Source organism: Vitis riparia, chromosome 5, assembly GCF_004353265.1.
Source record: "Vitis riparia cultivar Riparia Gloire de Montpellier isolate 1030 chromosome 5, EGFV_Vit.rip_1.0, whole genome shotgun sequence".
NCBI classification, from domain to species: Eukaryota; Viridiplantae; Streptophyta; class Magnoliopsida; order Vitales; family Vitaceae; genus Vitis; species Vitis riparia.
Genome location: NC_048435.1, coordinates 18,194,775 through 18,205,380, shown reverse-complemented (window position 1 = coordinate 18,205,380; position 10,606 = coordinate 18,194,775). Strand labels below are relative to the sequence as shown.

The 10,606-nt window shown below is 34.8% G+C and overlaps 1 protein-coding gene across 1 annotated transcript; it reads left to right on the top strand.

The window, feature by feature from the left end:
- The first annotated feature begins 8,257 nt into the window (after nt 1–8,257).
- LOC117915231 (crocetin glucosyltransferase, chloroplastic-like) lies at nt 8,258–9,649 on the top strand. Its single transcript, XM_034830793.1, has one exon. The coding sequence runs from the start codon at nt 8,258–8,260 to the stop codon at nt 9,647–9,649; it is 1,392 nt and encodes a 463-aa protein (XP_034686684.1).
- The last annotated feature ends 957 nt before the right edge of the window (nt 9,650–10,606 follow it).

Sequence of the window (10,606 nt, the reverse complement as noted above, 5' to 3'; positions counted from 1 at the left end):
TAGTTTAAAACCAAACCTTTTTCATTTAAACATCTTTATGTTTTCTTTTAAAGCTAACCTTGAAATGAAAAGGCACCAATTCAACTCTTGAATTAATATCAATTGTGAAGTGAAAACCCATCCCAGTGAACGACCCTAGAGCCACTATGCTATGCTAGCTAAGGCTATCCTAGTACATGGTGTAATAGGTTATAAATTTTGTTGATTACTCTCTTCTGAGGACCATAGTCAAGGGACACCAGCTGGACACGAATAAATGGCACCACTGTCAGGGACCATTAAGAGGACATGAATCAGCTGAGACACCAATTGGGAACGAATCAGTCAACCTTCACATATGTTTAACCTAACCTTGATTGAAGTGGAAGAAACATTAACATATGTCATATTAATAAGATTCCTACATTGATAGAAATAAGGTTTACCTTAACATATGCATATGTCAAGCTAGCTTTTATCATTTCTTGACACTAGCATAGATGACATATGTGAATACCGATCTACCTTAACAGATATACCTTATCTTGACGATGAAAAACTGTCAATGAAGAGCTTTTTTTCTTGTAGTCTGGAAGCTCACTAAGGCTCATTGGTTGTTGCAAAAAAAGAAGCATGTTGCACTTAATTTGTACAAGACTCAAGGGAAAGTTTGTAATGATGAGTTACATGCTATAAAGGGTACTTCCTTGGAGTTGTGGCATAAAAGTTTGGGACATATGAGTGAGAAAGGATTGCAAGTTTTGGCAAGGAAGTTCTTAATTCTCTTGGCCAAAAATGAATCCTTGTCTTCTTGTGATCATTGTTTGGTTGGAAAACAGCATAAGGTTTCCTTTAATAGTAGATATAAGAAGTTAAAAAAGTTGGAGTTGGTACACTCTAATGTTTGTGGCCCTATGGATGTGGAAACTCTTGGAGGAAATAAATATTTTATCACCTTTATTGGTGATGCTACTAGGAAGGTATGGATTTATTTGCTCAGATAAAAGGATCAAGTATTTTAGTATTTTCTACGATTTCATGCCATGATTAAGAAAGAGAATGGAAGGAAATTGATATGTCTTAGGTATAATAATGGAGGTGAGTACAACTCAAGGGAGTTTGAAGTTTATTGCACTACAAATGGTATAAGACATGAGAAAACAATCTCAAGCACTCCACGACATAATGGTGTGGTTGAAAGGATGAATCACTCCACATCATTGAGAGGGTTGGTGTATGTTGAAGATTGCAAAGTTGTCTAAGGTGTAAAACTTTTGTCCATGTTCCCAAATAACAGAAATCCAAACTTGATGATAAGGCAGTTCCACATGTCTTTGTTAGGTATGATGATGAGGACTTTGGATTCAAATTTTGGATCTAACCAAGAAGAAATTGGTAAGAAGTAGAGATGTGGTCATTCAAAAAGATCAAAATTTAGGAGATTTTAACAAACTTAATTGTAAACCCCTTAAAAGACCAAGGGTTCTTTTCATTTGTTTGGGACCACCCGGTGAGAGAAGGGAGGGGGGGGGGGGGGGGGGGAGAGAGAGAGAGAGAGAGAGAGAGAGAATTTTCCATTCATTTTTTTGAGATGAGGGGGGACCCCTTTTCTGCCATGAAGAAGCTGCATGGACAAGTGGCCAAGAACACGACTCGCCCATGGTGGTGGGTGAGGATGACGCATTGGCGGAATGGTGCACATGAGAGCAGGTAGTGGCTTGCTAAGGAAGACGGGAAACAGAGGAGATTTGGAGGTGAGGGGATTCTTTCTAAAAGAGGGGTTCTTTGGCTGAGTAGGAAAAAGAAGGGAAGAGAGTAGAGCAGGTGGCCAAGAAACTTTTGGCTTGAGGAAAACATCTAGGTATGACTACTAGACCACTCGTTTGCTTTGAGGGATCTATCCTTTGTATGCATGCTCTGTTTTGGTTTTGTTTCTGGTGTTTTTTGTTTTTTTTTCTATCTTTCTTGTCAATGCCTGATGCTTTGTTTCCTCTTCTGAACTTGATGTATCAAAATCATTTTTCTTTTTTTTTTTTGCTTCCTTCCTATGCCACCTGTATCCAGCCCATTGATCGTTATGAAATGGAGCCGAGTTTAGTAGTATCTTTTTCATTTGTATATGCTCTGTTTTTCTTCACTTCCTCTGTTTTGTGCACTTTTGGAATGTTGGGTATCATGTTTGGGTTGGCTATGAGACAGGAAATTAGTATTGCATCGAACCTGGACAATGTGAAGGTCATTTCGGATATATCGAATTGCCTAATACCAGTATGTCATCCTAGACATGTTAGTGAACTAGAAAAGACGTTAAGCTTGCTGAAAATAAAAGAAAAAAAACAAGGTGACAAATAATGGTATAACTGAACAACTATCATCTCCATGTTGTCGGAATGCTTCCTAAGTTCCTATAAGGGTATCCAGACCAACAGAGGGAGTTTTGTTTCTTGGAATTGAAGATATCATTTGGACCAAGACCAAGGACAGTCTCTGAGATTTTTTTTAGCCAGATATGGTTACTGCTAGGGTCACAACTCATCTAGAATTATGTTTCCTTTTGAGGTAATGGGAATTCCAAAGAGGATTCCTAGATATATTCGAAAGAAGTTTGATAAGAAAGAGTGATCCAGTTGATGCGAGCTCCACTGCATGGTTTTGCTTTCTGGTTTGATGTCGAATTAAATGGGTTTGTAGGATTTTTATTTTTTATTTATTTCCTACTAGTGGCTGACTCCATTACCTTGCCCATGTCATTATTTTTCAATACCCACTCATCAATCTTCATTCAAAAGCTGTTTGCTCAGGTGGTGGAAAAGAATATATAAAATGGGTTTATGGCCATTACACTAGAGACGTGCACTTGAAGATCACCACAATCCATATTTCTTTTTATTATTTCTTCACATTTTGATATCAAAACAAAATTTTCAAGATTCAATTTTCCAACATTCCATTCTCAAAATAATTTTTCAGGTTTCCAGTTTTCGAAATTTAATTTTCCAACATTCCGTCCTTAAAATAATTTTTCGGGTTTCTAGTTTTCGAAATTTATATTTCCGACATTCCATCCTTCAAATAATTTTTTTGGGTTTCCAGCATTCAAAATTTAATTTTTTGATATTCCATCCTTAAATTAATTTTTCGGGTTTCCAGTTTTCGAAATTTAATTTTTCGACATTCCATCCTTAAATTAATTTTTCGGGCTTCCAGTTTTCGAAATTTATATTTCTAACATTCCATCCTTAAATTAATTTTTCGGGTTTCCAGTTTTCGAAATTTAATTTTTCGACGTTCCATACTCAAAATAATTTTTCGGGTTTCCAATTTTCGAAATTTAATTTTCCGACATTCCATCCTTAAATTAATTTTTCGGGTTTCCAGTTTTCGAAATTTATATTTCTGACATTCCATCCTTAAAATAATTTTTCGGGTTTTCAACTTTTGAAATTTAACTTTCCAACATTCCATGCTTAAAATTAATTTTTTGGGTTTCCAGTTTTCAAAATTTAATTCCATCCTTAAAATCCTCACGCATGCATGGCCATACCAACCTCCACACCCACTCATCAATCTTCATGCAAAAGTTGTTTGCTCAGGTGGTGGAAAAGAATATATAAAATGGGTTCATGGCCATTATACTGGAGATGTGCACGTGAAGATCACCACAATTCATATTTGTTTTTATTATTTCTTCACATTTTGATATCAAAACAAAATTTTCAAGATTTAATTTTCCGACATTCCATCCTCAAAATAATTTTTCGGGTTTCCAGTTTTCGGAATTTAATTTTCCAACATTCCATCCTTAAAATAATTTTTTGGGTTTCTAGTTTTCGAAATTTAATTTTTGACATTCCATCCTTAAAATAAATTTTTTTTGGGTTTCCGGTTTTCAAAATTTAATTTTCCGACATTCCAGCCTTAAAATAAATTTTCGGGTTTCCAACTTTCAAAATTTAATTTTCCAACATTCCATCTCTAAATAATTCTTCATTTTTCCAATTTCTAAATTAACTTTTCAATTTTCACAATTATTTATCTAATCATTATTATTCTCGTTATTACTATTATTCCATTTATTTATTTGTTTATTTATTCTAAAAATTCCCTCTTTAAACAATTTTTCAAATTTCAAAAATTCGACTATTCACGTTCATTCGTTTAAATATTGCTTTCATTGTTATTATTATTATTCTATTTCTTTCTTTCTTTCTTTCTTTCTTTCTTTTAAAAATTCCAATCATTAAAGTTCAATTTTTTCAAAATTCCATTTTCCAAATTTAATTTCCAATCTAAAAAATTCCACTATTCACTTTCTGTTGTTTAATGATTATTTTCGTTATTATTATTCCATTCATTTATTTATTCACTTATTCATATATTTAAAATTTCATCCCTAAATAATTCTTTAAATTTCTAATCCCTAAGTTCAATTTCCAATTTCCAAAATCCTAACTTCCGTAATTATTCATCCAATCATTATTATTTCGTCATTATTATTATTTCATTCATTTATTTATTCACTTATTCATTTATTTAAAATTCCGTCCTTAAATAATTCTTCAAAATTCCGATTTCCAAATTTAGTTTTCTGAAATTCCAATTTTCCAATTTCCGAACTTAATTTTCAATTTCCAATATTATAATTCTTGCATTTATTCTGTTACTTATTATTATCATCATTATTATCATTTTATTCATTTACTTCTAAAAATTCTGCCTTCGAATGATTTTCAAGATTTCCAATTTTTATAATTCAATTTTCATAGTTTCTACTTCTAAAATAATTTTCAATTCTGATTTCTTTCAAAATTTAATTTCCAAAAGCCCTTATTTCGTAATTTAATTTTTAAAAAATCCCAAACTCTCAAATAATTTTCAAAATTCAAATTTCTTTCAAATTTAATTTCTAAAATTCTCATTCTTACATTTAATTTCTAAAAATCCAATTTTCAAATAATCTCCAAAACTCCAATTTTCAAATAATCTCTAAGACTCCAATTTTCAAATAAATTTCAAAAATCCAATTTTCCCTCAAGCAGTTTTAATTTCTGTTTGGTGATGCATGTGATATGTTTTGTTCTCTTTATTGTACACTGACCCCATTTTTATGATAGTGCATTGCTCGTTCGTGGCCTAGGTACCCATCCACTCCCATTCTAGTCATTCTCTATGCATGTTTTGATTCCCATATGTGCATGACCGATTTGAGTATCCATTAATTTTCCTATTGATTGCCACGTCAGCTTCATTTTATTAGTAGAGACCCGACTTTAGGATCTTAAAGGGGTGCTACAGTCTTTACCGTACCTTCCCGATAAGTAACCTGACCCCCGAGCATGATCCGATTTTTCATAGACCACATTTTCCAAAATAAGGAGTCACACTTAGGGTTTTCTTTCTTATTTTGTTTACCCTTGTAAAACTAAAACAAAAATAAGTGGCGACTCCAAGTCTTTTTTTAAAAAAATAAAATCATTTTCAAATAAAAATCGAGCTCGCCATCGAGTGGAAAACGCATGAGCCAAAATACGGGGTCCACACTAATCAATCCAAAGCTATAAGTGATGACTTTATTGAGTTGGTACTTATTCCTTCATCATTAGAGCAGCCCAAAAATGAAGAGGAGGAAATTGATGAGCTACCAAGATATGATAGTGCAAATGACATAGCTACACAAGAGCCAAGTGAGCATGGGGAGCAGGGGGAGCAATCACTTCATTAGGAGGCTTTGGTACCCCAAGCTAAGAGGTCTACTAGAGAGCATCGTCCTTCTACTAGATATTCTTCCTCTGAGTACATGTTAATAATTGATGAGAAGGAGCAATAGAGTTTCCAGAAAGCTAAGTCTTATGAGAATAGTTGCAATTGTTTGAGAGCCATGCAAGATGAGATGGATTTCTTGCATAAAAATTATATGAGTTGGTACAACTTCCTAAAGGAAGAAAATCATTAAAAAACAAATGGGTATTCAAGTGGTTAAGGGATATAGTTGAAGAAAATAAGTCAAGTTGATAAAGATTCACACCAACAAAAATGTCTCAAATATGACAAAGGTTGTCCCTAAGCAAAAGCTTTAGTTCTGCATTGACATAACAGGTTTGAACTCCATGTGATGGGGTTATGGATTCACATTCCTCCCTCATATGTTGGAGGGGGAGATTGTTGGGCTAAGTTTGTCCAGCCCATGAGCCCATATATTAGACTATTTTATATTTGGGTATTCCTTAAGCGCAAATATAAATAACATTAAAGTTTTGGTATTATGAGAGAAGGGGTGATTGAGAAAAGGAATATATATATAGGATTGTTTTCTGGGCACTTTTCTAAGGCTCAAGGGTGAAGTTACAAGTTCTTTCATCAACCTTTTGGGGAAATCCCTGTGGTACGAATAATTTCTTCCTAATCTTTTTTTGTTCATTGTTTTCTAAGGTGATGGATTCCCACCTCAAATATTGAGATATATTTGTATAAGTTTTCAAAGTGAAGAAACCTATGAGGACTTAACTATTGTATCACCATTTGGAGGGTTTTTCCATGTTATATTTGATGTCCCTTTTTTTATTAAATGTTCTTGGATTATCATTCTTGATCCTTGTTAGGTTGCTATTATTGTTGAGTGGTGGTTATTATTGTGGAAAATCTTTTGAACTTGGCAAGTGAATACTCTAGATCTCTCATTTTAACTTCTTAACAAAGCCATGGGTGGATTGACCATTTTCTTCACAACAAAGCAAGATGATCAGAGGACATATTGTAGCACCAGCAATTGCGATCATGATTGTCCTTACATATTGGCCTTGCTTTCCTTCTTTCTTTTACACATTTACATCAGGATGATTTATTGCCCTTTTTTGAACATGTGATTGTTCTACACTTCACTTAATTGTTCATTTTCTTTCCTCCTCATGATAAAAGTTCATAATTTGGTCCCTTGCTTCCACTAGTTGTTTGAACTTTAAGGAAGTTCTTTGGCGATTTTCTTTGCCTCCATCAACCTCATGTAATAACCTTTCCTTGAAATTCACCTAAAATGCCTCATTTCATTCTATTTTGTTGCATACCCATGTTAGCTCTAAAATACGACTTACAAGAATTCAAGTAAAAAAAGATATGATTAATACTCAAAAATGATAATAAAATCTATGTTTTTAAGTGTGAAAATAATGTTTTTTGTAGTGTTAATCACTTTCATCTTGTTATATGAAATAGAAAACTCATTTTTCTCAAAAACACAAAGGCCTTGCTAATAAATGTTATCATCTAAGATAGCATCAAGTTCAACAAACATAATGTTATAATGACTTTGTATCCTTCTTTCTAGTTGTTTGAAAGGTTGTTAATAGAAAATGTGTGCCACAAGTCCAAATACACCAATAACAAGGTTGAGAATGAGGAGCCAAAACTTGTAGAAGTAGAAGAAGAGGAAAAAGAAGATGAACCTAATAAGGGGTGGTTCTCTTTGTCATTGATTAAAGTTGAGATCGATTAATAAGGGAATGCAATATATCATTGATTAAAGGGATGATATATTGCCTCAATAGTGTCAAGCCCCCAAGTGCAAGGACTTAAAATTGTAATAACTTCTAAAGAAGGTTGAATTGTGAGATTATGATTATAAAGATGTTGACAATGCAGTAACTTATTGAGAATTCATAATAGGTAACATTTCTAGCTACTAAATTGTCCAATCTACAAAAGGAGAAGATGAGGCTTGAGGATCCCTGAAATATCAATGATAACCGATTTTATTCTTTATTTTGCTCCCTTGTGATGTAACTTAGGAGTTAATTTAAATTTTATATGTTTTAATTTTTACTTAAGTTTTTTAATTAATTTTTTTAGAATTAGTCATTTTATAATTAAAATTTAAAATTTTAAACTATTTTACCTTTTCAATTTATTTATTTATTTTATTTATGTATGCTTTTCATCCATCTTCTGAAATTTACTTTCGGTAAAATATAAAAATACACCTCTCTCCTTTGATTCACAATAAAGACTTGAAAAATAAATATAATAATAATTATTATTCGAATTGAAATTGATGAACTAAGGAAAAGGAAATAAATTCATGGTTGAATCAGTAGAATCCGGTCAGATACTGTTTCCATCCATAAAATCTGAAAACACATTTTTTTCCTTTCAATATCAAATGTAATTTAATACAATATTCATTCTGCAAACTGCAGCCCTTTATTTAAGGTTTCACACCCCTTTACAATACCAGTCATGAGCAATTCTCCACATTTCACCCCTTCCCTGTAAACTAGCCCCGGCCATGGCTCCTCCTCACTTCCTCCTTGTCAGCTATCCAGCGCAAGGCCACATCAATCCAACTCTCCGGTTGGCCAAGCGGCTAATACAAACCGGTGCTCAGGTCACCTTTGTCACTACCGTCTATGCCCAACGCCGCATGGTCAAACCGCTGTCTGTTTGTGGATTATCCTTCGCCCCCTTCTCTGATGGCTACGACGATGGGTGTGAAAACAAAGACAATTTACATCACGTTCTGTCAGAGATTAAGCGCCAAGGAACGCGAAAGCTCACTGAGCTCGTGCTGGAATGTGCTGACCAAGGTCGGCCCGTTGCTTGCATAGTGTACACCATGATCTTTGATTGGGCACAAGAGGTGGCACGTAGGGTTCAGGTCTTATCTGCTTATTTCTGGAATCAAGCGACCACAGTGTTTGACATCTACTACTATTACTTCAATGGTTATGGTGATGAGGTTAGAAATAAAAGCATTGATCCCTCATCGTCCATTGAGCTTCCAGGACTGGAGCCACTGTTCACTAGCCGAGACCTTCCCTCTTTTCTACTGTCTTCAAATAAATTGACTTTTGTTCTCGAATCGTTTCAAAAGAATTTCGAAGCACTTAGCCAAGATGAAAACCCTAAAGTACTGCTAAACACCTTTGATGCATTAGAGCCCAAGGCTTTGCGGGCCCTGGACAAGCTTAAATTGATTGGAATTGGCCCCTTGATCCCATCTGCTTTCTTGGATGCAAAAGATCCAACTGATCTTTCTTTCGGAGGTGACCTATTTCAAGGTTCCACTGACTACATAGAATGGTTGAACTCCAAGCCCAAATCATCAGTCATTTACATATCCTTTGGGAGCTTAGCTATTTTGTCAAAGCCGCAAATGGAGGAGATTGCCTGTGGTCTGCTAAATAGTGACCGACCTTTTTTGTGGGTCATAAGAGAACCCGATAAGGGAGAAGTGAAAGATGAAGAAATGCTGGGTTGCAGAGAAGAATTGGAACAGAGAGGGATGATAGTACCTTGGTGTTCCCAATTGGAGGTTTTGACCCATCCATCATTGGGATGTTTTGTGACGCACTGTGGGTGGAATTCAACCTTGGAGAGCATGGTTTGTGGGGTTCCGGTTGTGGCATTTCCCCAAGCGACAGATCAAGCCACCAACGCAAAGCTGATCACGGACATGTGGAAAACTGGCATTCGGGTGTGGGTTAATGAAGAAGGAATGGTTGAACGTGATGAGATAAAGATGTGCTTGGAAATTGTTATGGGAGATGGAGAAAGAGCAGAAGGATTGAGAAGGAATGCTGAGAAATGGAAGGAGTTGGCGAGGGAAGCTATGAAGAATGGTGGAATTTCGGACAATAATCTCAAGGCTTTTGTGGATGAAGTTGGACAAAAATTGTAACTAGTCAGTGCATCTAGATTCGTTCATGAAAAGTATCTTTTCTGGGATACAAAAAGCTCCTAGTCAGTGCAGTTATATTACCTGAAGATCAGTGTGTTCAAGTTTATGTTTATTTATTTATTTATTGTTTTTTTCCTAAGTGGAGAAAGTTTTTTAAAATTTTTAGATGTCTTAAAATAAGATTTGAATATTTATTAAATAATGGGATCTGACTGTTTGATTTTGAAATCAACTACTCTTACCAAATGTGGTGAGCAATCGGTAGACCTCAAGCCACTATCGTTTGTATCCCCATGTTGGTTTGCAATTTGACATCAAAATGTGGTATCAAAATAAATAGATAGTGTTTGAAAGAAAGAGAAAAAGCAGAAAAGAAAGAAGGAAGATTACCAATACCTTCTATGTTTTTCATCTTATTATTATTCTATAGAAAACAGAGTTCTTTCAATAGTAAGTCACCTGTAATTGCTTGAAGAGTTTTTAATAACAAAAAGAGAACTAACTAAGCTATAGCTCAAGTAATCAACAACTGTAACAGTTGTAGCTGAACGAATCTTCTCTAACAGCCCCCTCAAACTGAGTAGGGACCTTGTGTGACACTGAGTTTGTCTCACATGCTAAGGAACTGAGAGCTAGGGAATAGCTTAGGTGAAGAGGTCTACAAGTTGAGCGCATGAGGGAGCATGATAGATATGGATTTACTCAAAGGTGAACTATGTTGAGGTTGCCGCACCAGATTATCAGAGTGGTAGAGGAAGTAATGTGGAGTTCTAGAAGAAGAGATTAGAGCCATGAAATTTCGACCAACAATGTAACAACACTATGATATTCACTCATGGCCTGTTTCCAATGACTAAGTTGGAGTGCTTCAATGACCGAAGTTGGTATGGTTGAGATAGTAAAGTCCTTGGGTTTAAAGATGTCAAACTTGGAGTGTGTGGTCATGTGATGGCTAGT

What these genes read in the sequence shown, in the direction of transcription:
- LOC117915231 (XM_034830793.1), top strand. Translation starts at nt 8,258, where the DNA reads ATGGCTCCTCCTCACTTCCTCCTTGTCAGCTATCCAGCGCAAGGCCAC.